Consider the following 27,256-nt stretch of genomic DNA (forward strand, 5'->3'; position numbering starts at 1 on the left):
GAAAGCATAATTGAAGTTTACCATCATAATGGATCATCTCATTCAACAAACGTGTTTGGTAAGCATTTACCTTATATTTTAATAATACGAGAAACGAGGCTAAGCAAGTTAATTTTTTTTCTTATTCACTTGAGTTCAGAAGCAGTAGTGGAGACTGCTCAATATCCGGCTTCAGTTGAGGATTTTGCAATCGATTTCTGCTTCTTAGAACACCAAGTAATAGAATTTCTACCAAGAAATACAACATGACCCATTGTAGAGGTGTAATCAACATGACCCATTGTAGATACATCTCTCCTACTTCTCATGGGAGAATGGCTTTAGTTTGTTTACTTTATGTTTACAATTGTAAATACATTTATTATGCTTTGAATGTTTATCAATAAAAGTTCATTCTTATTTAATTGTTTGGTTTAGTATTAAATAAAATGTCCAAATAACTTGTGTTTTCAAATAGGATTATCGAAAACGTTTTGATAATGGAGCCCTTTAAAGTGAACTGAAATCACAACTTATTAAGTCCCTAGTCTGAATCACTAAATTGGACATAAGTGATTTATGAGAAGACTAGCATGTAATTAATTGATAGTGCAGTTCCATGGGCTATGGAGACATAGGGATGTCTAATTGATTATATGGATGTATACTTGATGCATTGAGACTTGACCTAACTAGATTCTAAAAGTAGAATCAAAATTCTATATTTAGTGGATTCCTTAGACATGAGTATGTCTTAATAACCATGAGACAATTAGTTTAACCTTGACTCTGTTAAACGCCGCGCCGTAAAAGGAGGTTATAAAAGCAATGATCAGGTGGGCTAAGAATTGAGTGGGAGTTATGGTCATACAAGAGTGAATAAGTCCTCCTATTTGATAGGAATGGTGTCTGGGCCTCTTGATGAGCGAGAACTGAAAAATTGCATGGCCATGCGGAATGGGATTAAAATGTTAATCTTTATTTGAACAGTTCGAACTCGGCGATCAAGAAACTAGAATTTGAGAATAACAGTGTGTTATCAAATTTTGGCATTAAGAGACTTAAGGAATTTAGCATTGCGTTCTTGTCTTCGGACAAGTGGGAGATTGAAGGAATTATGTCCTTAGACATTTCCGGCAATTACTAAATATAAATAGGAATTAATTATGAAGATAATAAGTTAATTATTTTAGTAATCCTATTTTCTTGCTAGAGAATAAATGTGATTAGTAAGACAATATTGATTGGACCTACAACTAAAATATATTAATCCTATAAGGTCACACATATAAGCACTAATTGGAATGGGCCCAAAAGGCCCGATGGCAATCGGTCTATTAAGGGAAAGAATGTTGGGCTTTGGTTTTGTGTTAACCTAAAACTCTCACATTATAATAGTTATAATGTCAAGGATTTAGAAATTACGTTCCTTGAATATCTGACACAAAAAGAAAACACAAAAACCCTAACTGTCATTCTCTAAACGCCGTACAACCCAAACAAAGCAAGAGACAGATTGTGATCGTTCTCTTCCGTACTAGCATACGTGGGATTCAATTCGTGCTTGTGGACTGAGTAGAGGAGCAACAAGTGGGGCTCTAAAACTTTTGAATCTTGCATACGAACGGGAGAACACGCTTCAAAGGTGATTATTCTTTCGACTTAATCTGATCTATACTATTGTTATGCATGAGATCCTGTGATAGATGTTAGGAAATTGTTTCCTGAAATTCCGCTTTATGCATCTATATGTTCCTACAGTGGTATCAGTTAGCTCCTTGCATACCTTAATTTTGATCATGATTAAAGTTTTAAATTTTTGATGCATATTCTTGATTATTTTGATTCAATTACGACAGAAAATTATATATGTATTAATTAAAATATTGATTTTAAATTGTTTGGGTTGTATAAAATATTGATCTTATACAAAGTACTCTCGTCAAAACACATCTGCCATACCCGAAACTTTAGCTTCACAACAAAGTTTTGATTTATTTCTTAAATTTATGCAACTAATTACGATTAATTGTACAAATTTATAAAGACATTGAAAATATTCGATTTTCATGTAAATATAAATCTGAAAATTATCAAGAACAATTCGAAATTTATATGTAAATAATTTGATTATTTAGCCTATTTAATTCGATTTTGTACCCAAATTATGCCCAATTCTTCTATGAACCCTAATTTTATGAAAATTACACACCCCCCAAATTCAATCAAATTGTTGCTTGAAATCTTACCAAATTTACGCAAATTGTTGCACGAATTTAGTGGGAGAAAAGGGGATTGTGCGCAGCTTGTGCGGGGGCAAGGTTTTCTGGGTTCTCGGGGTTGTAGAGCAAGGCTGCACAAGCGGGAAAATCGGTGGGCTCGCGCAACAGTTGCGTGGATGCTCCGTGGTGACTCTGTTCTGTGCTAGTGGCTGCGCGGTGGCTCGTTTTGCCGTTGCTGCTACTAGATCGATGCCGAAAAGCGAAGCTGCGGGAGAAACCTCGTAATTGTTGCTTGGTTTCCGATGTGGTTGTATTCTATGGTGAAGGGGATGAACTGATGAAGTAGGCGCTACCTAATTGAATTGGGGTTTTGTGGTGCTTTGACTCAGTTTTCAAAATCACGTGAATACATGATCCATTGGGTTTTGGTTTACTTCGTTAGTACCGCAAACTACAAAGCATATTGACCAAACAATTCCATATATACATTAGACACGTTGAAATATTGGTTGAATCAAAATAATAAGATAATTGTTTTAATTAATTAAAGTTAGGCTAATTAATTAAAAATAAGATAATTATTAATATGATTAATAGTTAATTAGGGTCATTTACTTTAATTAAGTAAATGAATGAATGATAATATTTTGATATTATATGATATGCGTGTATGGAATATATGATATTTTGTTACATGCACGTGACTAGTATGACCCAAAATAGGATAGAAAATACGATATGCGTATCGTTTTGTATTCTTGTAAACTTTGAAATACGATCTGCGCATCGTTCTGTATTGTTGTAATTCAATATAAAAGTTTAAATTAGATTATAAAGTTCGTATTATAAGCTCGATGGAGTAAGAAGGTTCTATCAGAAATTCAAGGATGGAGATCCAAGAAAGATGAACAGAAACCCAAGAAGATTTGAGCTTATTTTTTAGGGGCCATACTAGGATCACATTTAATTTTTATGCATTTTATATTGCCTTAAAATGCTTATTGAGTTTATGTATGTGGTTATTTAAAGCAATGTGTTCACTTTTAAATTAACCAACATAGTAAACTTAGGTCCCAAAATAATATTGAGTTTAAGTGCTTTTCCATACAACACCTATAAAGCCTTAGATCATGAGTAATAGGTTCTGCCAAAGCAGGGTGTTGCTTATAATTCCGGGGATAGTAGGGTAGGTTTTTTGAAACTTACATGTCGATGTATGGTTTAACTCAACAAAACTATCAAAAGACAAAGTTTTGGGTTTTGAAGCTAAGAGATAGGAAAATACAAAGAGTTGTTAACCTGTCTACCAAGAGTTATAATTAGTTATAATTAGTAAAATGTTTACTTACCTCGAATACTATAAATTAAAGTAGCAGGGCCAAAGTCCGTTTGATTGTAATGGGAGGGGATCTTGGTTAATTCTTTATTCAATGGGGACTTCTAATTTTGAATAAAGGGTGGTAGTGAATTGAATTTATTTAATTGCTACTTTTGATAAACATTATATTGAATCTTGCTTTACTTTTTATTGTAGTTATCATGTCTGGTGCAAACAACTCTACTTTTAACTTGCGCCCTCTAATTGAAAAAGACAAACTGAATGCTACCAACTTCCTACAATGGCAAATGGCTGTGAGAATTGTTCTCAGAGCGGAAGTAAAAGAAAGTGTTCTTGACAATCCTCTCCCTGAACCCTTGCCAGAAAATGCTACTGCAGCTTAAAAGCGAGCTAGACAAACTCTAGAGGATAACTCCTTGCAAGTAACATGCTTGATGCTTGCTTGCATGGAACCAGAGTATCAAAAAAGTTTTGATGGTCTGGATGCCTACAGCATAATCCAGCAACTGAAAACTTTGTTTCAGAAAAATGCTAGATTGGAGAGATTTGAAGCAAACTGCAAACTTCTGGATTCCAAGTTGGAAGAGGGGAAGCCCGTTGGTCCGCATGTGTTCGATTTGATTGGATATTTTCAGACCATGGAGAAATTGGGTTTCCCTTATCCTAAGGACCTGGCAACTGACATAGTCATCAGATCCTTGCCTGAAGATTTTCATAACTTTAAGTTGAACTTCTACATGCAAGGAGGGGAGGCTACCCTGCAAGAGTTGCATGGTTCACTAATTCAGGCTGAGAGAAACTTACCAAGTAAACCTAAACATAAGGATGTTCTAATGGTTAGTAAAGGTAAGCAGTTCAAGAAGAAAGGGGCTCCCATGAAGAAGAACAAGGGCAAGGTGGTTGCCAATGAGAACTCTTCAACCAAGCGAAAGGCCACTCCCAAGGCTAAGGTAGCTGCTCAACATGAGTGCTACCACTGCCACAAGATTGGTCATTGGAAGAGGAACTGCCCCAAGTATCTGGAGGATAAGAAGACTGGTGCTATAACTTCATATATCTATGTCATAGAAGTTAATTTAGCTACAACTGCTTCTTGGGTATTTGATACCGCTTGTGGATCTCACATTATTGGTAATGTGCAGGGACTAAAAAGAAGTAGGAGCTTGAGCAAAGGCGAAGTGGAACTCCGAGTAGGCAATGGAGCAAGAGTTGCTGCTTTAGCTGTAGGAGATTATAGTTTACGCTTGCCTTCTGGTTTAATATTAGAACTTTATAATTGTTATTACGTTCCAGTTATTACCAAGAACATAATTTCTATTCCGATTTTGGATTCGGAAGGTTTTTCATTTCAAATTATGAATAATTGTTGTTCAGCATATTTGAATGGTATGTTCTATGTCTCTGCTAAATTATCAAATGGTTTGTATGTACTAGACTTACAAAACCATATCTATCACATAGAAAACAAGAAACACAAACCAAATGATTTGAACCCTACTTACCTATGGCATTGTCGATTAGGCCACATAAGCTCAAAGCGCATAGAGAAACTTCATAAGGATGGAATTCTCAAATCATTTGATTTTGAATCATTTGAAGTATGTGAGTTTTGCTTAATGGGGAAAATGACAAAGTCTCCTTTCACAGGCTCAAGTGAAAGGGCCAATGATCTTTTAGCCCTCATACATACTGATGTTTGCGGACCTATGAGTACTTTGGCTAGGGGAGGGTACGGATATTTCATTACTTTTACTGATGATGTGAGCAGATTTGGTTATGTTTACCTCATGCAATATTAGTCGGAATCCTTTGAAAAGTTCAAGGAATTCCAAAATGAAGTACAAAACCAACTTGGAAAGAAAATTAAAGCATTGCGATCCGATCGTGGTGGTGAATATTTATCTCAAGAGTTTGGTGATCATTTGAAAGATTGTGGAATACTTTCGCAATTGACTCCACCAGGGACACCACAGTTGAATGGGGTTTCCGAAAAAAGGAATCGAACTTTATTAGATATGGTTCGGTCCATAATGAGTCTTGCTAACCTTCCTGCGTCATTTTGGGGATTTGCGCTTGAAACAGCGGCATTCACACTCAACAGAGCTCCGTCCAAAGCAGTAGAAAAGACGCCATATGAGATGTGGACTGGAAAAGTTCCAAAATTGTCTTTTCTAAGGACATGGGGTTGTGAAATTTATGTAAAACGTTTACTTTCTGATAAGCTTTCACCCAAGTCCGATAAGTGTCTTTTTGTGGGTTACCCAAAACAGACTAAGGGATACTACTTCTACAACCAAAGCGAAAACAAAGTGTTTGTTGCTCGCGATGGTGTCTTTCTGGAAAAGGAGTTTATTTCCAGAAAAACAAGTGGGAGTAATGTATATCTCGAAGAAATTCGAGATGAGCAACAAATGGATGAGGCTCACACCTCGTCAGAGACGACCCAACATGAAAATGCTCAGGAGGCGGTGCATTCCATTCACGCGCCTTCTACCGTCCCACTTGGAGATAATCCATGCGAAGTCCCTCAACCTAATGAGGTGGAAACTTCTCCTGTTGTTCCCCAACGTAGGTCTAGTAGGACCGTCATTCCGTCAAAGAGATATATTGATTTCCTTTTGACTGAAAGTTCTGAAATAGAGATTTTAGAACATGAGGAACCTACTAGCTACACAAATGCTTTGACGAGTCAAGACTCCGAGAAATGGCTTGAAGCCATGAGATCCGAAATGGATTCGATGTTTGAAAATCAAGTATGGGACTTGGTTGCTTTGCCTGATGGGGTTAAACCCATAGGTTGCAAATGGATTTTCAAACTGAAAAAGGACAAAGATGGAAACATTGATGTCTTTAAGGCAAGACTAGTGGCAAAAGGTTTTACACAAATTCATGGTATTGACTATGATGAAACCTTCTCACCAGTAGCCATGCTGAAATCCATTAGGATAATTCTTGCGATTGCTGCCTTTCATGACTATGAGATCTGGCAGATGGACGTCAAAACCGCTTTCTTGAATGGGTTCTTGAAAGAGGATGTGTACATGACACAACCACAAGGTTTTGAAGATCCAAACAGTCCAAGAAAAGTTTGCAAGCTTAAGAAGTCCATTTATGGGCTTAAGCAAGCATCCCGGAGTTGGAACCTCAGATTTGATGAGGCAGTAAAATCTTTTGGCTTCCTCAGAAATGAAGAGGAATCTTGTATATACAAGAAGTTGAGTGGGAGTAGTATTGCTTTCCTAGTCTTGTATGTGGATGACATACTTCTCATAGGAAACGACAAGACCATGCTTGAGTCAGTCAAGGAATGGCTTAAAAGTTGTTTTTCCATGAAAGACCTAGGAGAAGCTGAATACATCTTGGGAATAAGGATCCATAGAGATAGATCCAAAAGGCTGATTGGACTTAGCCAAGAGACTTATATTGATAAGGTTCTTGCAAGGTTCAAGCTGGAAAACTCCAAAAGAGGTTTCATTCCCATGCAACATGGCATTTCACTTGGCAAGACTCAGTGTCCTTCGACACCTGATGAGGTCAAGCGCATGAGTAATGTTCCTTATGCCTCTGCAGTAGGGTCCATTATGTATGCCATGGTATGCACTCGACCGGATGTTGCATATGCTTTGAGTATGTGTAGCAGATACCAGTCAAACCCAGGAGAGGCGCACTAGATGGCAGCAAAGAATATCCTTAAGTACTTAAGAAGGACTAAGGATGATTTCTTGGTCTATGGTGGAGATAATGAGTTGGTTGCCACTGGATACACCGATGCAAGCTTCCAAAGTGACAAAGATGATTTCCGATCACAATCTGGTTTCATATTTTGTCTCAATGGAGGGGCTGTGAGCTGGAAGAGTTCTAAGCAGAGTACCATCGCAGATTCTACAACAGAGGCTGAGTATATTGCAGCAAGTGATGCAGCAAAAGAAGCTGTTTGGATCAAAAATTTCATTAGTGAACTTGGTGTAGTTCCTAGCATTGAAAATGGCATTGAGTTGTATTGTGACAACAATGGTGCCATTTCCCAGTCCAAGGAACCCAGATCGCACCAAAAATCCAAACATGTGCTCAGGAGATTCCATCTTATTCGAGAGATCGTTGAAAGAGGGGATGTGAAAGTAAGCAAGGTTCATACTGAGGATAACGTGGCTGATCCTCTGACTAAACCGCTTGCTCAACCTAAGCATGAGAGTCATACTAGGTAGCTTAGGCATATGGGAGAATGGCTTTAGTTTGTTTACTTTATGTTTACAATTGTAAAGACATTTATTATGCTTTGAATGTTTATCAATAAAAGTTCATTCTTATTTAATTTTTTGGTTTAGTATTAAATAAAATGTCCAAATAACTTTTGTTTTCAAATAGGATTATCGAAAACGTTTTGATAATGGAACCCTTTAAAGTGAACTGAAATTACAACTTATTAAGTCCCTAGTCTGAATCACTAAATTGGACATAAGTGATTTATGAGAAGACTAGCATGTAATTAATTGATAGTGCAGTTCCATGGGCTATGGAGACATAGGGATGTCTAATTGATTATATGGATGTATACTTGATGCATTGAGACTTGACCTAACTAGATTCTAAAAGTAGAATCAAAATTATATATTTAGTGGATTCCTTAGACATGAGTATGTCTTAATAACCATGAGACAATTAGTTTAACCTTGACTCTGTTAAACGTCGCGCCGTAAAAGGAGGTTATAAAAGCAGTGATCAGGTGGGCTAAGAATTGAGTGGGAGTTATGGTCATACAAGAGTGAATAAGTCCTCCTATTTGATAGGAATGGTGTCTGGGCCTCTTGATGAGCGAGAACTGAAAAATTGCATGGCCATGCGGAATGGGATTAAAATGTTAATCTTTATTTGAACAGTTCGAACTCGGCGATCAAGAAACTAGAATTTGAGAATAACAGTGTGTTATCAAATTTTGGCATTAAAAGACTTAAGGAATTTAGCATTGCGTTCTTGTCTTCGGACAAGTGGGAGATTGAAGGAATTATGTCCTTAGACATTTCCGGCAATTACTAAATATAAATAGGAATTAATTATGAAGATAATAAGTTAATTATTTTAGTAATCCTGTTTGCTTGCTAGAGAATAAATGTGATTAGTAGGACAATATTGATTGGACCTACAACTAAAATATATTAATCCTATAAGGTCAAACATATAAGCACTAATTGGAATGGGCCCAAAAGGCCCGATGGCAATCGGTCTATTAAGGGAAAGAATGTTGGGCTTTGGTTTTGTGTTAACCTAAAACTCTCACATTATAATAGTTATAATGTCAGGGATTTAGAAATTACGTTCCTTGAATATCTGACACAAAAAGAAAACACAAAAACCCTAACTGTCATTCTCTAAACGCCGTACATCCCAAACAAAGCAAGAGACAGATTGTGATCGTTCTCTTCCGTACTAGCATACGTGGGATTCAATTCGTGCTTGTGGACTGAGTAGAGGAGCAACAAGTGGGGCTCTAAAACTTTCGAAGCTTGCATACGAACGGGAGAACACGCTTCAAAGGTGATTATTCTTTCGAATTAATCTGATCTATACTATTGTTATGCATGAGATCCTGTGATAGATGTTAGGAAATTGTTTCCTGAAATTCCGCTTTATGCATCTATATGTTCCTACACCTTTCAATCAAATCATCTGGGTTATATGGATCACATAGCACCGCTAATTGATCTGCACAAATTCGGATAGCATTCATATATTTTGTAATACTTTGCGTACCTTTGGTGATAGAACGAAGGTTGGCTTTTACAAGCTTGGCGTGACCACGAGTGTTACGTGCAAAAGTGTGGGCTAAGATGTCCCATGCCACCTTGGAAGTGGTTGCCCTAGACACAAGCGGTGCGATATTGAAGTCCAACGTGCCGAGCAAGGCACCTAATAGATGTTTGTCTTGGCGAACCCATGTGGTGTGCACCGGATTGGAGGATAGGGTGGTTGTGGTGGCAGCAGCAACGGTGGGTAGTGGTGCAGGGTATGTGCCGTAAAAAAATTTGAATAGGTCATGACCAACTAAGATGGATTCCAGTTTGAGTTTCCATGGCAGGTAGTTGGTGGTGTTAAGCTTAATGATATTGGTAAGATTAACAATGATAAGAGGGGAAGAAGGTTGAGCATCATTAGGAATGGTGTTGGAGGCTATGAATGATGCGTGGAGAAAAAAAAGAAAAAATTGGGTTTAGGATAGTTCCTGCTCAGATACCATGTGAGAATGAATTGTAGTATCGAAGAAAGAATAGCACAACGATTATATAGTACAAGCCTAGGTTAAGCTAGTGTAATCTAAAAAAGGAAAATAAGATAATATCTAGGAAGGAATATTATGTACATAGAATAAAATAATGTAGAAGATATTCTAACTTAATTAAACCCCTTGATTTACGTAATTGGTACCACAATATATATCAAGTGATTGCTTGATTTTATCTCCTATAAGAACAACTACAAGACTGACTCATATGAGAAAAAATTATGTCCCAGCTCCTATACAAGAGTTCATTTGTATACTACAAGGAACTCTCCCGTTCCTGAGTTGGAATGAATGACGCATCAGAGTTGAAGGCTTCAGAAAGGGAAGACATGAACACTAAGTCATGAGTTTGTACTTAGGATTTATGCAAGTGACTTTTATTGCTTAGTGTGTAATATGGAACTACAAGGAACACATAGTTTTAATAAACGTTTCTGAGAAAATATGTGGCTGAAAGTTTTCAAGAAAATATTGTTAATAAATAAAAGGAAATTTTGGTATTTACTACCTTAAAAATACCCACTTTTGTATTAATTACCTTATGAAAATTTTATTTTAATTTACTAACTTAAAGTATACAAACTTTTATATAAGGCGGTCTTACACAAAAACCACCTTGATGTCATATAAGTTAAGCAATGAAATCAATTAGTTAAACATTTGAACTAATTAGTTAAGCATTGAAACAAATTAGTTAAACAATGAAAATAATTAGTTAAGCACTAGAACTAATTAGTTAACCAATAGAACCAATTAGTTAAACAATCAAAGTGGTCTTTCCGGTAAGGCGGTCTTACACAAAAGTTGCCGCTTAAAGTATGTTTTGTTGTTAGGAATCATGTACGTCGACTTTATAATTTTCTTATTTTAAAGTTAAGATATATCTTTTTAGTTTCTTAATCGTTTAAAGTGATTTAAAGTTCATTATTTTCATTTTTTATAAGGGATTTAATTGAGAACAAAATTTCAAAACAATTCGTTTGATGATTCACAAATATTACTCCCTCTGTCCCTTAATACTCGCACCGGTTTGACCGGTGCGGAGTTTAAGACATTTAAATTGACTTATTAATTTAATGGGTGTTAGTTGATAGTGGGGTATTTTTTTTAATATAGTTAGTGGGAAATGGGTAAGAGGTGGAGAGTGGTGAGTGGGGGTGTGAATTTTTAAATGATTTATTGTAGGAAATAGGGGTGTAGGTGGGGTTAGTAAGTCAGTGTGAGAAATAATATAATATTGGTATAAATTTCCATTTATAGAAGCGGTGCAAGTATTAAGGGACGACCCAAAAAGGAAAGCGGTGCGAGTATTAAGGGACGGAGAGAGTATAAAGTTTCACAAATATTATATAATTCGTTTTACCTTTTACATAAATTTAAAAGCAAGATTTCTATGGAATCCTTACACATAAATGAGAAGAATGAGTTTTGAATCACTTTAAACGATTAAGAAATGAAAGAGGTATCTTAATTTAAAATGAGAAAACTGTAAAGTGGTAGTGATTCCAAACAAAAACATACTTTAAGGTAGTAAATTAAAATAAAATTTTCATAAGGTACTGTAGTAAATATAAAAGTGATGTATTTTTAAAGTAGTAAATACCAAAAAAATCATATATAAAAAGTGTTATTATTTTTAATAAAATCTTATTTTTGTTTAATTATTCAACAAGTAAAAACAACTTCCACTTTCTTGTTTCTTATCCTAAGATTTCTCTAAATAAAACTGATTTAAACGTTGTGTTTGATTTAGTCTTTGCTTGTTCCTCAAGTTGTGTGAACGTGGAAGCTACTGCTCCTAAATGTGACAGTTGAGAGATAACTAGAACTAACCTAGTATTTGATTGAAATTGAATCGTAATTTGGGGTATAAAGGGTTGAGTGATACTTGTGGACTTAGAGTTAAGTGTGAGAGAAAGAGCAACACAGTAATCGAAGGGAATAGGAACTCGAGTTATTGAGAGTGTTGTAATCAAGGTATTGCAACAATATAAAAGAGTTTAAGGTTTTTCCTCCTTGATTAGTGTTAAGAAGTTTCTTCAATTTTATATCTTTTTGTCTTTTGATCATACGGAGTAGTTACTTTATTGCTTTAAATTCTCCAAGAAATTTTACCAAAGTTTCAATTACGATTCACCCTCCTCTTGTATGTGATCTTACTAGAAAAACAATCTTGTTTATATGGCATTTGAAGCTAAAACCATAGTTTATCTACAATATGCAATCTATTGGTATTGTTGAAGCTAAGAAGAAAATACCTGAAAATCACGGCTTACAATAGAACAGTACCCATCCCTTGGGGTAGTGCTGCCGTAGTATGACAATGGAGTGGATGAGGCAAGAGCTCCGATAGCAATTTCCGGATACATCAATCTGAACCATGTTGCTAATGCTGGATTCACATAAAATTGCATAGAAATTATGAGTTAAACTTAATTAATAAAGCAATTTATACACCATTATATGGAGCTGAAATCATTGTCTACATACACGATCAAGCTTTTTAATTACAATTTCCCATTTTCAGGCATCAATTCATCCCTCCTATTAATTCCGAACAATTTTTTTTTTTTTTGTTAGCACCCGGTTCACCCTTAGAGCTAATCCGGATTCGGGGCGAGTTCTGGGTGGATAGGTTCAAGTCCCCTCCCAATTGTTGTTGCGGGGGATCGAACACGGATCCTCCCTACCAAGTTCAGCCACAATCACCACTGAACCAACAGACAATTGGTATTAATTCCGAACAATATAGTAGTATGTTAATCCGTGCAAGAAAATAACCAACGAGACATAATTTATACGGAGTAATAGAAATATGTAAATAGTAAGATGGTTTAATTGTAATACCTCCGGCGTATCCCATGCCCACAACAATGACAGGTGAGTTGTGAGCAGACCAGTTGGCCTTCAAGCTATGAACAATTTCGGCAAAGTCTTGTAAAGCTTGCTTGACTGATAAACAATCTCTAGTCCGATGATCCGCCATGGCTAGATCTATGGAGTTCATTGGTATTGATTCACCGTAGAAGCGATGCTAAAAAAAATAAAAAGAGAAAAATCACAAAAAAGCTTTTGCTCACAAAAAGATTAATTACAGGAAGTAAAGTGTTACAATGAATTATCCTAATTATACTTGTATATTGTTTTAAATTATAGTACGTAATAGAAATCATACCAAAAAGGGCGACAAAATTCGTCCTCTTAATCAAATTTCTTAGTCGCGTTCTTTGATGCCGATAAAATAGGATAATTGTAAGCGAAAATGATAAGTCGCCTTTATAGATTATTTACCAAATATGGCGATTTATGCCGCCTTCTTTGAACTAATCTAGTAGTCTTTTTAGATATTCATTCAAATAAGCCCTCCTTGATGTATTTACAAGCAAGACAACTTTACAGACGCCCTTGTTGTTACTCCTACCAAGTACCAAAGTTGCTACTATAACATAAAAAACAGTCACATGTGCATGATATAATTGTCAATTCGTCATCTAACAATGTGTTACTACTCAGTTCATGTACTTAATTAAGTTTTCCGAGAAATCAAAATTGAGAAGTGTTCCGGGTGTGGAATGAGAACAGCTGACTGTGGGATACTGGATTCCTGTTGAGAGTGCCGGTTGATATCTGAACAACAGAATGGATTAACTAGCCTCGGGGGTGGTTCTAGGATCCCCCCTCCGATGCTTAAGTAAGATTACTAAGAGATTAAGAGATGATTAAGAGATGATTAGAGAGTAAGAAAGAAGTGTGTTTAAGTGTTTGTCTACCTCATAGCAATAAATGCGGTGCTCCTTATATAGACCAATCCAAGGGTACGATCAGGTGGGTCCCTTGTGTTTAGATAGCGACCTGTTGATAGTGACCCTTGGTTGGTTATCTTCATGATAATGCCGGTAGGGGTCCTTTGCAACTATTGCCGGTAGCCCTTATGTTCCTAATATGAACAGATTATCTGCAGGTTAAGTTTACCTACGGGGAGTTTTGCTGGTACCAAGTGGTGCCGGTAGGACACCCCGTACAACTAGCCCCCTCAGAGTAAGCGCATATATGACAATTGCTGCGCTTGCTCTGATTAAACGGGAAAAAATAAGTACTATTTTGATACCTGGTGGTACAACTAGCCCCCTCAGAGTGAAGTGCGGGCGTAGACTGTGTTGCGAGTGTTTTTGAGGAAAGACCGCGAACAGTTTGCCGACTGCCTTCGCTCTGAATGAAGAATTACATTGCTAGGTCCTTTGGAAAAAACATTCGGGCGACTAGCCCCCTAATAAAAAAATATTTGGACGACTAGCCCCTCTAAAAAACATTTGGATGACTAACCCCCTTGAAAAATATTTGGACGACTAGCCCCTTTAGAAGACATTTGGATGACTAGCCCCCTTGAAAAAATTAGGACGACTAGTCCCCTTAGAGAACATTTGGATGACTAGCCCCCTTGATAAATATTTGGACGACTAGCCCCTTTAGAAGACATTTGGATGACTAGCCCCTTTGAAAAAATTAGGACGACTAGCCCCCTTAGAGAACATTTTGATGACTAGCCCCCTTGAAAAATATTTGGACGACTAGCCCCTTTAGAATAAAGAAAAAAATTTGGCAACTAGCCTCCTTGATAAAATATAAGGGCGACTTTGATAAATATTAGGACGACTGGCCCCTTTAGAAAAAAATTTGGCAGCTAGCCCCCTTGATTAAAGATTTGGACGACTGGCCACCTTGAAGATGCTGTGGGTGACTAGGCGTTATTTGAATTTTTTATCTTGCAAGTGGCGGGAGATTGTTACCCACGTTCTTCCACGTGGCCTTCATCCCGAGCATTATTTGGTGCGCTTAATCTGGGTCGTTGATTTCGTGTGTAACTGACCTTTTAACTGCTTGACTTACGGGTCGTGACGTTTCGCATACCCCCCCCTTTGACCTATAAAAATCCTTAACTTCTTCGAGATTTTTCCATTTCGTCCACTTTTTTCTTGAACTTCCGACCTTTCTCTCTCTCTCTTCCCTTGGGGTTTTTCGCTGAACTTTGCTGCTGTTTGATTTTCGAGCTTTTGCTGTTGTTGTGGTTTGAATTTTCCAAGGTTTACTAGCCTCCCTTTTTATCGTTACTGAATTTCGGGTTTTTCTTCCTCTCTTTTATTTTTGTGTTTGATTTTTCTTCGTTTCTGTGTTTTTTGTAGGTTCTCCCCGTTTTTCTCTTTCGCGTGCTTCATTTGTATTTCAAACTCCAGAAAAACAGTAGGTACCCCCTCCTCTATTTTGTTACTCTTTGCTATATATATATTTTTGTTTTTTTGCTTTTCTGCTGTGTCAAATTTTTTAATTATCCGCCGCCTTAAAAACAAAATGACCAAAAATTTGGGTGGGGACAACCCTTCTTCTCAGCCTTCTGGGTTTACCGGTTGGAGTGTTCCTCGAGAGAGTAATTGTAGTTGGGCCGGGGAGGAGCCGTACTCTCAATCTAATTTAAGACGGACTGCCATTCGTGAGGTTTATGACGAGGGTTTGAATCAGACTGAGAGGGAGCGTTGTTATGCCCTACATCATCTGCGGGCTCGAATGATACGGGAAATGAGGTCTCATGAGCATCATATTCCGGCTTCTGAGCCTGCTTTAGATGTTTCTCCACTTTCGGTGCGGTACTATATTCGTGATTACCGGGAATTCTTGGATTCCGCCGGCAGTGGCCACGGGCAGTATGGAACTAATACTGGCAACTTCGATGTTTCTTTTGGTCAGGCTGATAGGATGGCTTCCGAACAACCGGCTAGCACTAGTGGCCGCCGCCCTGGTAAAGAGCCTGTTAATGATGATATAGATATGGCTACCGGCGAATACTCTGAAGGTGATTCCATCTTCGAGGATTCCGCCGGCAAGGATGTTGATGATCATAGGGGTGATGATGGTGATGATGCTGGCGTTTCTGGTAGGAATGACGCAGACATTGGAGACGACGATATTGGTTCAGACGATGACGATCCGGCCGACGTGATAGTCGCTGAAGTTCTTGCGGATGAGGCTAAAGAGCAGCCTTATTTTACCGACGATTCCACTGATGTTCATAGGAAGGAAGAACTCCCTCCCTTAAAAAGTCTTCCTCGTACTACCGCGATTTTGACGACTTGGCGTGATCTGATCATAAAGAAGAATCATGTGGTTCATGGAGGGACCTTTCTTGGATTACCGGCTGAGTATAAGCTGGTAGTGTCGGATGAAGGTGCAACTATATTTGACTGTCCTCCCGGCCATATTGCTGTGTATGCGAAGCATTTCGATTTTGGGCTTCGCTTTCCTCTGCACCCTTTTGTTGAGAAAATATTCCGGGCTTGGAATGTCTGCTTGGCCCAAGTTACCCCTACTACCATCAGAACTGTCATCTCATATGTCTGGTTGTGTTTGTTTAAACAATGGCCGCTGACGTTGAATTTATTCAAGCGGCTGTTATGGTTGAAGAAGGATGGAGAGACGGGGTGGATGTCGGCGTATAGCGCAACGAAGAGGAAGACTGTGCATCCTCCTTTGTCGAGCTGTAAAGATTGGCAGGATCGTTTTTACTTCGTTCAAGTTCCTGACGACTTTTTACTCCGACGGACTTTTACTAAACCCCGACCTCGAATGGAGCAGTACAACCAGCGTGGTTTGGGCCGGCGGGAGAGAAAGGCTTTTGATTATTTGGCGTGTGACATTTTAGATGTCGGCCTCAGCAAAAAGCAGGCTGTTAATCGGAACTGGCTCCCTAATGCCTATTATATCTTGGGTAATCAGCCCTTGTCCGCTGTCGGCCTTTGCAACACCCACTTCTTTGGTAAACATATTTTTAGCTGAATGGGATGTACTTATTATTGCTATTTATAGTTTTGTGTATTGCATAAGTTTGTTGTCGGCTTTAATTGAGTCGTTGTTTTTGCAGGTACTAAAACATTGGATAAAGAAATTCTCGGATTTGACGAGAATTGGAGACCTGTGTGCACGCAGCCTCCGCCACCTAAGGGAAAGTACGACACCATATCAACGTACTCCACACGGGCCTCCTCCCGTCGTTCAACTGCTACCGTTGCAAAGAATCGTGTTGCCGGCGGTTCTAAAACTAAATCTTCCTCTGTCTCTATTCCAAAAACTGTGCAACCGCCCACTATGCAATCTAATCCAACCGGCCATGGTGGGAAGACTCGAAAGAGGTTGTCACTTACTAGTGGGCGTTCTGACCCCACTAAGAAGTCTAAGGCTGCTGGCGGCGATGATGTTTCGGCTGCTGTTGACAACTAAGAATTCCCCGCTGACGATATTCTCAAAAAGACGGCTGATTCTGCTGTTGCGGTTCACCCGTCTCCGCAGCCGTCCATTGAGATTTTGGACGTGGAAGGTGGTGGCGGCGAGAATGAGGCTCCACTTCAGCACTGTGCCACGTCGGCCGCTGTGACAGGGGGTAATTCTAGTATGCCCCCTGTTAGTCGTAGTGAGAATCGATCTGGTGATTCTCGGCTGAATTATCATCTGCCGCTTCGTACCGGCGGTTGGATTGAGGATACACCCTTTAAGATCCCGGAAGCAATGAAGTCATGGTTCGGGTCTTCTGGCGGCGAACCCACCGATCAGTTCTACCCACACATTGATCTGCTGTGTGGGGAGTCGGTGGCGACCAATTCTGCTAAGGACGGTGGGGATTTGGGCTACCGTGCTTTTCGGGATCTGATAACTCCTGCTGACAGGCCACAGGGTCAGATTGACGCCCCTGCTGCTCAGCATTTCAACGATTTGTACAAGGTATTTCTTGCTTAATTTGTTACAACTTTCTAGCCGGCTATTTTTTATTACTTATTTGCTTTTTGTTTTGTTTTTTAGGTTGTTCAATCCAGCATGGATTTGTATTATGTTTATCGTTGGAACCAGATGCAGCTGACGCAGAATAGCATTGATATTGCCGAGCTGAAGAAGCGGGCTGAGGCGGCTGAATCTGCTTTGAAGGATAACGAGAAGAAGTTGGAGAGTGCTTCTTCAGATTTAGAGGCGGCGAACAAAAGGCTGGAAGAGGTTGAGCCGAAGTTGAAGGCTGAAACTGAGAGAGCAGACGGTCTGACTCAGGAGCTGACTGATCTTAACCAGAGTTTGCCTGGGGTGAAGAAGACTGCCGCCAAGAGGGCTGTTGATAAGCTTCTCCAGTCCGACTGGTTTAATGATCTTCTTACTTTGCGCCATAATGGTGGTTGGTGCGCTGCTCATCGGGTCGTTTGCCATGTGAAGAAGCTGGATGAGGATGGGTGGCAAGAATTTGAGGATGGGTATGAGGAGAAAGAGCTGTACAAGGTTGCTACCGGTTTTGAGCCTCAGGAGCTACCCGAGGCTGTGATTTGCAATGCCAATCAAAGAACCTTGCCTCCATTGCAAGTTCCAGAAGATGCCTACTGGTCTGGTGATGAGCATGTCGTTTGACGGTTTTGGCAGTCATCACCCTCCTCCTCTTGCGGATCCTCTACTTTTCCCAGCCGGCCTCATACATGTTAGGGTTTTTTAGTTTAGGCGGTTGGCTTTTGACTTTTTGCCAGATGCTGTTAGGGCACTTATTGTTGATGTAACATATCTTAGAACATCGTTTTATTGTAGGGGTGTCGGTTTTTAATCGACATCTTTTGTGCCTTGTGATCAGCTAATCACTTCGCAAGATTTTTTGGTGATGGCTGTCGGTTTTTAGTGTTTTTCTGCTGTAATCGTGCATTTATAACAAGTAGTTTTTGATTGCATGTTTACTTCATTTTGCGTATGATACTTCCATTTTATTAGCATGAACTCTTGTTTGTTGTCGGCCTTTCTATATTGCTAACTTGTTGAACGATACACCTCGAAATGAATGTTATACTTCGAAATGGAGTGCATCTTAACAACGTTTATTTCTCTAACACTATTAATTACAACAACTTATTGTGGACTGCTACGCTTCACAGTAAAGTGCCCATACGGCATTTGTTTTCTTTACGGCTACTAATCACATCCATATAATTCGCTGAATGCTACGCTTCACAATGGAGTGCCTCTTAACGGCATTTATTTTCTCCAAAGCTACTAACCACAACAATTTATTATGGACTGCTACGCTTCACAGTAAAGTGCCCATACAACATTTGTTTTCTTTACGGCTACTGATCACATCCATACACTTCGTTGAATGCTACGCTTCACAATGGAGTGCCCCTTAACGGCATTTATTTTCTCCAAAGTTACTAATCACATCAACTTATTATGGACTGCTACACTTCACAGTAAAGTGCCCATACGGCATTTGTTTTCTTTACGGCTACTGATCACATCCATACACTTCGTTGAATGCTACGCTTCACAATGGAGTGCCCCTTAACGGCATTTATTTTCTCCAAAGTTACTAATCACATCAACTTATTATGGACTGCTACGCTTCACAGTAAAGTGCCCAAACGGCATTTATTTTCTTTACTCTTACTGATCACATCCATACACTTCGTTGAATGCTACGCTTCACAATGGAGTGCCCCTTAACGGCATTTATTTTCTCCAAAGTTACTAATCACATCAACTTATTATGGACTGCTACGCTTCACAGTAAAGTGCCCAAACGACATTTATTTTCTTTACTGTTACTGATCACATCCATACACTTCGTTGAATGCTACGCTTCACAATGGAGTGCCCCTTAACGGCATTTATTTTCTCCAAAGTTACTAATCACATCAACTTATTATGGACTGCTACGCTTCATAGTAAAGTGCCCAAACGACATTTATTTTCTTTACTGTTACTGATCACATCCATACACTTCGTTGAATGCTACGCTTCACAATGGAGTGCCCCTTAACGGCATTTATTTTCTCCAAAGTTACTAATCACATCAACTTATTATGGACTGCTACGCTTCGCAGTAAAGTGCCCAAACGGCATTTATTTTCTTTACTGTTACTGATCACATCCATACATTACCTTTGCGTATGATTTATGTAGCGTTTGTTTTTTGCTTTTTTCTTCCTTCATTTATGGACTGGTCGTATTTGAGGACCGCCCTAATTATACATAACAGCAAAATGCAGACTGCTATTGCAATCAGTCTGCTCATACATCATCATCACAGTTTTTTCAAACATAGTACTTTCTCAGAGTACTGGCGTTCCAGGAGTTTTTGAGCGCGGTACCATCCATTTGCATTAACCGGTATGATCCAGGAACAATTTCCTCCCATATCTGGTATGGTCCTTCCCAATTAGCTGTCAGCTTTCCTTGAGCATTTCCTTTTCCTGTTGCCGCCGTTCTCCGCAGTACCAGGTCTCCTACTCCTAGAGGCCGGTGTTTCACTTTCTTGTTGTATGCTGTGCTCATTCTGCTTTTGTATGCTGCCGAACTGATTTCTGCTTTCATGCGGATTTCTAGCATGAAATCCAACTGATGTCGCAGCAGCTGATCGTTTCTCTCCTCATCGTAATGCTGGATTCGCATGGTTGGCAGAGCCATTTCTGCCGGTATGACCGCCTCAGACCCGAAGCTTAACTTAAACGGACTCTCGCCGGTAGCCTCCTTGATAGCAGTTCTGTTGCACCACAAAATTTCTGGCATAAGATCTGCCCATTCGCCTTTACAGTCTTCTAGCTTCTTTTTCAGTGCAGCCAGGATTTGCTTATTCGCCGCCTCTGCTTGCCCATTGCTCTGTGGGTGACATACCGACGAGTGAGCTAACTTTACTCTGTATAATCCCAGGAAGCATTGTATGGGTGCACAATCAAACTGTGATCCATGATCAAAAACTATTGCCTGCGGCAGCCCGAATCTTGTTATTATATTTTTCCATATGAACTTTTTCACCTAGTTTACCGTTATTTTTGCTACCGGCTCTGCTTCTATCCACTTGGTGAAGTAGTCCACTGTTACTATTAAGAACTTGCGCCCTCCAGCCGCCATTGGGAATGGTCCAACAATATCCATTCCCCATTGTGCGAATGGGATTGGGTTCAAACTAGGCATCAAATCATTGGCTGGCAAGTTTATCACAGCTGAAAACTTTTGACATTTCTCGCACTTTTTTACATATGCTCGACAATCTTCTAACATTGTTGGCCAGTAATAGCCTTGCCTTTGACAGATGATGGCAAGGGGTTTTCCACCGGCATGGTTCCCACATGTTCCTTCGTGCATCTCTTCGATCAGCCTTGCTGACTCGAATGCTGTCAGGCACCTTAAGAATGGTAGGCTAAATGACTTTTTGTACAACCGTCCCCACAGGATGATGTACCAAACCGCGTCCCTTTTTGTCTTTTTGGCTTCTGCCAAATCTGCTGGTAGGGCTCCAGTCTGTATGTATGTTTGGATATTATCGTACCATTCTGAGGTAGCTGTGATGGCCATGACCCGTATTTCCTCCGACTCCGTACTTCGCTTATTCATGACTTCCATCATGACTGTTCTTTTCAAGTCGGCGACATTTGAACTTGCTAACTTTGATAGTGCATCTGCCAGCGTATATTCTGCTCGGGGTACCAGATTAATGCTGAATTTCTCTAGCTGAGCAGACACTGACCTCAACTTCTCCAAGTATTTGACCATTGAAGGTTCTTTGGCCTCGTACTCTCCGCTGAATTGACTTGCTACCAGCTAGGAGTCTGTTGTCAGTGTTACTCTTTTGGCATCTGCTGCGCGGCACATTTGGATGTCGGCGATTGCTGCCTCGTATTCTGCCTCGTTATTTGACGCGTTGAACATAAACTTTATAGCATACTCAAAAATGTCTCCTGTTGGCGATTTCATGATTATTCCAGCCCCACTGCCTGTCTGTGCAGCTGAACCATCCACTGACACATCCCATACTTCAGCTTGTACTTCATCCTCTTGGTATGACGCTTCAACTATGAAGTCCGCCAATGCCTGGGCTTTGATTGCAGTTCTTGGCCGGAATTCCAAGTCAAACTCGGACAACTCTATTGCCCATTTTAGCAGCCGGCCTGATGTATCTAGCTTGCTGATGGCTTTTTCGAGAGGAAAGTTTGTTAGCACTTCGATTGTATGCGCATCAAAGTATGGTCTTAACTTTCTAGCCGCGATGAGGACTGCATATGCCATTTTTTCCACCAATGTGTATCTTGTTTCTGGGCCGTTTAGCACATGGCTCACAAAATATACCGGCTGCTGCCCTTTGTTTTCTGTTTCGGCTACCAGTACTGCTGCAACTGTTTTTGGCGACGCCGATATGTACAATTGTAATTTTCCGCCCTCTTTTGGCCTTGCTATTGTTGGCAGGTTCTTTAGGTGACTTTTTAGAGCTTCAAAGGCCTCTTGCTCTGCCGGCCCCCATTTGAATTTCTTGTTTTGTCTTAAGGTTGTAAAGAAGGGCATTTGCTTATCTGCCGACTTGCTCACAAATCTGTTTAAGGCGGCCATTTTTCCTGTCAACCGCTGTATGTCTTTTACGCTTTTGGGTTGCGGCAGACTGATGATTGCTTCTACTTTTTCAGGGTTAGCGTCTATGCCACGCTCGCTGACCAAGAAACCCAGGAATTTTCCCGACCTTACTCCGAAGACGCATTTTTTTGGGTTTAATTTCATCCTGTACTTTCTCAAAGTTTCAAAAGTTTCTCGGAGATCGTTAACATGATCCTCCTCTTTTCGGCTTTTTACGATAGAGTCATCTACATAGACCTCCACGTTTCTGCCTTTTTGGTCGGCAAACACCTTGTCGACCAGCCTTTGATACGTTGCCCCTGCATTTTTCAACCCGAATGGCATCGCCTTATAACAGAAAACTCCTGCATCCGTGATAAAAGCCGCCTTCTTCCTGTCTGATTTATGCAGGCTGACCTGATGATACCCTGAGAAAGCATCTATGAAACTGAGCATTGCATGGCCGCTAGTAGAGTCTACCAGCCTATCAATCCGTGGTAGTGGGTAGAAATCTTTCGGACATGCTCTGTTAAGGTTGGTGAAATCTACGCACATTCTCCATGACCCATTCGGCTTTTTTACCATTACTACATTTGCCAACCATTCAGGGTAGTCACATGGCTCAATAAAACCTCCCGCCAGCAGTTTATCCACCTCTTCTTGTATTGCTGCCATTTTTTCCGTGGAGAAATTACGTTTTTTCTGCCGTACAGGCCTAACATTTCTGTCGGCGTTTAACCGATGGACCATTATCTCTGGATCGATACCAGGCATCTCATCCGCTGAGAATGCGAAGATGTCCGCGTGCTCCCTCAGCAAGCTTATGAGGTTGACCTTCATGTCACTCCCCATTTCTGTACCGATCACGACTGTTCTATCCATATTTCCAACCTCCAGCTCGATATTTTCTGTCAGACCATCTGGCATTGGTCTTGGTGCTGATACTGGCCTCTCATCAAAGTGTTCCACGTTCAAGTCAGTTCGACCTCTTTTTGCGCAGTTCTTCTTTTTTGGCAGTTGTTCCTGTCTTGCCGGCTTAGTAGTCAAGTGTACCTCTTGCCTTGCCGGCTCAGTAGTCAAGTTTACTTCTGGGACCATTCTTCCCGGTGTTCTCAAAGCAGTCAAGTAACAGGATCTTGCCGCCAACTGACTTCCCCTTATCTTTGCCGGCCTTTCCAGGTTCGACATATATATCATTGTCAAATGATAGGTGGAGACTACCGCCTGCACGTCATGTATGAATGGGCGACCGATGATCACATTGTAGGCCGCTGGTACTTTAATGATTAGGAAATCCACCATGAGATCTCGCATTTCAGATCCTTCTCCGATTTTCACCGGCAGCCGCATACTACCCTCTGGGTACACTGTAGATCCTGAGAAACCGATTACTGGGTAGTTCACCCTTTGAAGCTCGTCCTCTAGTATGTGCAATTGTTTGAAGGCTTCCTAGAAGATGATGTTTGCTGAGCTGCCACCGTCTACCAGTACTCTGTTCACATCGGCATTCGCTATATCGATTGTAAGAACTAGCGGGTCATCATATGGGAAAATGATGCCTCTGCAATCCGATTCTGAGAACGTCATCACTGGTATGCTGGGTGGGTTAGGCCACACTCTTGTGTTATGATAGTTTACCATGTGCCTGTGTTCCTCCAAACTTCTACTGGCGCCGCTTATTGTCCCTCCGTGGACTGGACCGCCAGAAATTACATACACGGGTGGTTTTTTCCCGCCATCCCTCTGTTCTGCTCTGGCACTAGTTTCCGGCTGTTTTTTCTCGATTCTAGGTGGCTGATATGGCTGTTCGATTCTAGGGTATTGTTGTTGATTTTGCTGTTGTGGCCGGTATGAATTGGCAGGGTTTCCCCCCACCGAGTTGTTGTTATCATTTCCTTGCCTCGCCCTATACTGTGAAAAATACCCATTTCTGACCATATCCTCAATGTTGTCTTTGAGGTCTCTGCAGTCCTCTGTTAGGTGGCCGTGCTCATTATGGAAGTCACAAAATTTCTTGACATTCCTTTCCCTACTCTACATTGGTGGCGGCCTTCTCCAGCCGTCCATCTTGTTGTTTATGTTATAAATTGCCGTCCGCGGTGTGTTCAGCGGAGTGTAGTTATCAAAGAGTCCTCTGGACTCCCTTCTGTCTTGCCGGGGTCTCTGCTTCTGTGGATTGGCATTTCTGTTATTCTGGTTTCTCTGGCTTGCCCCTTGCTGATTATTGCTCTGATGAAAATTGTTTCCTCCTTTTCCCGCCTGCGGGTTATAGCCTGGATTGTACCCGACATTTCCGCCGGTTGCCACTACCACATTGGAGATCTTTATCATTTCATCCCCCCTGATGTACTCATTGGCCTTGTGCAGGACGTCACCCAGATTGGTGTATGACTTCCGGCTGAGGTACTTCTTGAATTCGCACTCTTGCATTCCCCTCATCAGAGCCAGAACAGCATCCTCCTGCTGCAAATTGGGAATAGTGATTGATTCGTTGTTAAAGCGGGTGAGATAATCTCTTAACGGCTCTCTATCTCTTTGAGCGAACGACATCAACTCTCCCGACGATTTCTTTCTCTTCTGTTTGCTCACAAATCGTGACAAAAACGACGCCTGCAGCTGTCGAAAACAGTATATGGAGTGTGCCTCTATGCCCTTATACCAGCTTGTTGCAACTCCTAAGAGTGTGGATGGGAATACTTTGCACCACATGGCATCAGAATTTGTGTACAGCATCATGTGCTGTTCGAATGTGGTGCAGTGATCCTCCGGATCCGTCGTCCCATCGTATCTCCCTGTCGGGATTTTTATCCTTTCCATCCTTTCTTCTAGGATTTCTCGGCACAGAGGAGAATCCTTTGGCTGGATTGTCTGCCGTCTAGCTATCTGTAGAACCGGCGCTCTTCGCTCATATTCCGCGGTTGGGACTTGCTCTATTTCAGGCCATTCTGTTTCCGCCGGATCCGGGCGCTTTCTTTTTTCTGGGGTGTTTTCTTGATTCAGGGCGGTTAGGAGATCCCTAACCGGTAACTGGGGAACCGCCGACCTGGTCTTTCTTAGACTGCCGAGTGAACTTGGCTGCTGCGAGGCTGGTAGCTCTGACAAAGCGGCCATCACCGCTGACACTGTTTTCAATTGCTCTCCCGTGAATACTTCCGACAGGGAAGACAGGCGCTCCTGCAGCATCTGCTCCAGCGGAGTTTTCGGTTGCTCTCTGGCAGGGCTTTCTATTTCTAACTCATCATCGTCCTCCACTGTGAATTCCTTTTGTGCCGGTATCGAGGTGTTTTTTGTTGCTGGGCTTATAACTGATTGTGCTTGTAATGGATGGGCGGGGTTTAGAAGTGAGGGTTGGAACTTGGAGGTTGTCGCCGGTTGTGGGGTTGTTGCTTTTTCCTGACTTTTCTTTGATTTTTTACCGTCTTTCTGTGAGAGATCCATGCTGACTGTTCTACCGTTTCAAGGGATAAGGTCCCCTCCTTCTAGCGCCAATTGTTCCGGGTGTGGAATGAGAACAGCTGACTGTGGGATACTGGATTCCTGTTGAGAGTGCCGGTTGATATCTGCACAACAGAATGGATTAACTAGCCTCGGGGGTGGTTCGAGGATCCCCCCTCCGATGCTTAAGTAAGATTACTAAGAGATTAAGAGATGATTAAGAGATGATTAGAGAGTAAGAAAGAAGTGTGTTTAAGTGTTTGTCTACCTCATAGCAATAAATGAGGTGGTCCTTATATAGACCAATCCAAGGGTACGATCAGGTGGGTCCCTTGTGTTTAGATAGCGACCTGTTGATAGTGACCCTTGGTTGGTTATCTTCATGATAATGCCGGTAGGGGTCCTTTGCAACTATTGCCGGTAACCCTTCTGTTCCTAATATGACCACATTATCTGCAGGTTAAGTTTACCTACGGGGAGTTCTGCCGGTACCAAGTGGTGCCGATAGGACACCCCGTAGAAGAAGTACGAAGTATATACTAACCTTTAAAAAATTCAAAGGATTAGTTATTGTTCAAATATTAGCGGAGACACACACACATGACACATCAAAAGAAACTAATTGATTAATTATATGTTAATTAATTACCTCAATAGAAACTAGCATGGCCTCAAACTTGACTGCACTAAAAGTCAATACGCCGTATATGCTAGGATCGTACATGTCGTCAGCTATCCCTCCAAATAATACAATAATCGGAGCTCCCGACTTGGCTCCCGCCCAAAGAGTATCATTTACCACAAATCTCTGTTGAAATGTGCGGCTTTCTTGATGCTGGAAATGATCCAACTTCTGCGTATAATAGGATACTTTCAAGCCTAGAAAAAGTAAAACATAACTTAAAATTAAACCTACATTAAATTCGTATAAAACACCATAAAAAAGATAAAAAACAAAGACAAATACTTCTTCCATTCTTTTTTAAATGACACAATTATTTAGGCAAGTTTGTCAATGCACGTTTTCAAACATTAATATCTCTAATAGTGGATCGACAAAAATTATAAAAAGTTGATATTTAAATAATATTTACTGATACGAATCTAATAAAACCCCACACGACTATATTTTTTCTTATGTATAAACCACAAAAGGAAGTCAAATGCATTTGTATGAATAGTGTCTAATTAAAACCTCATTGTGTCATATAAATAAGAACAGATCGAGGAATTAAGTAATTAATCGATAACTAATCTTACCAATATCTGTCGAAACCTCCGACAATAATACTATGAAAAGAAAAATAAACATCCAATGTCTAGCCATTTGATAAATCTAAGTGGGTGTTGTTGATGTGTGTAAGGCCTCTAGACTATGGTTTATGTGATGGGAAGAGAGATGTTAGAGTTGATATTTGAATTTATAGTTGGACAACTTTGAATGATAATTGTGTCATCCTTGGATCACTTTTCATGACTTTGTTTTCTTTGACTTTGTAATTACTCCACTATCAATCTTCTTGGAATATCTACTTAAGTGTACGTCTCAAATATTTCGAAATCAAGGGTATATATATTACTACGATTATTTTTTTGATGCGAAGATCGGAAGGAAAT

At 40.3% G+C, this 27,256-nt stretch overlaps 1 protein-coding gene across 3 annotated transcripts in view; it reads right to left on the minus strand.

The window, feature by feature from the left end:
• LOC110784736 (uncharacterized) overlaps positions 1 to 27,013 on the minus strand; it is a 34,791-nt gene extending 7,778 nt beyond the window's left edge. For all 3 annotated transcript variants that reach the window (XM_056833418.1, XM_056833419.1, XM_021989184.2), the window contains exons 1-4: positions 26,900 to 27,013; positions 26,289 to 26,518; positions 12,665 to 12,851; positions 12,076 to 12,209 (exon numbers count right to left, since the gene is read on the minus strand). In XM_056833418.1, the coding sequence (XP_056689396.1) occupies positions 12,076 to 12,209; positions 12,665 to 12,851; positions 26,289 to 26,518; positions 26,900 to 26,966 (618 nt within the window). In that variant the 5' untranslated portion in view covers positions 26,967 to 27,013. The remainder of the gene's footprint in view (positions 1 to 12,075; positions 12,210 to 12,664; positions 12,852 to 26,288; positions 26,519 to 26,899) is intronic.
• Between the last annotated feature and the right edge of the window lie 243 nt (positions 27,014 to 27,256).

The sequence above is a fragment of the Spinacia oleracea genome, chromosome 6, assembly GCF_020520425.1.
Source record: "Spinacia oleracea cultivar Varoflay chromosome 6, BTI_SOV_V1, whole genome shotgun sequence".
Classification (NCBI taxonomy): domain Eukaryota; kingdom Viridiplantae; phylum Streptophyta; class Magnoliopsida; order Caryophyllales; family Amaranthaceae; genus Spinacia; species Spinacia oleracea.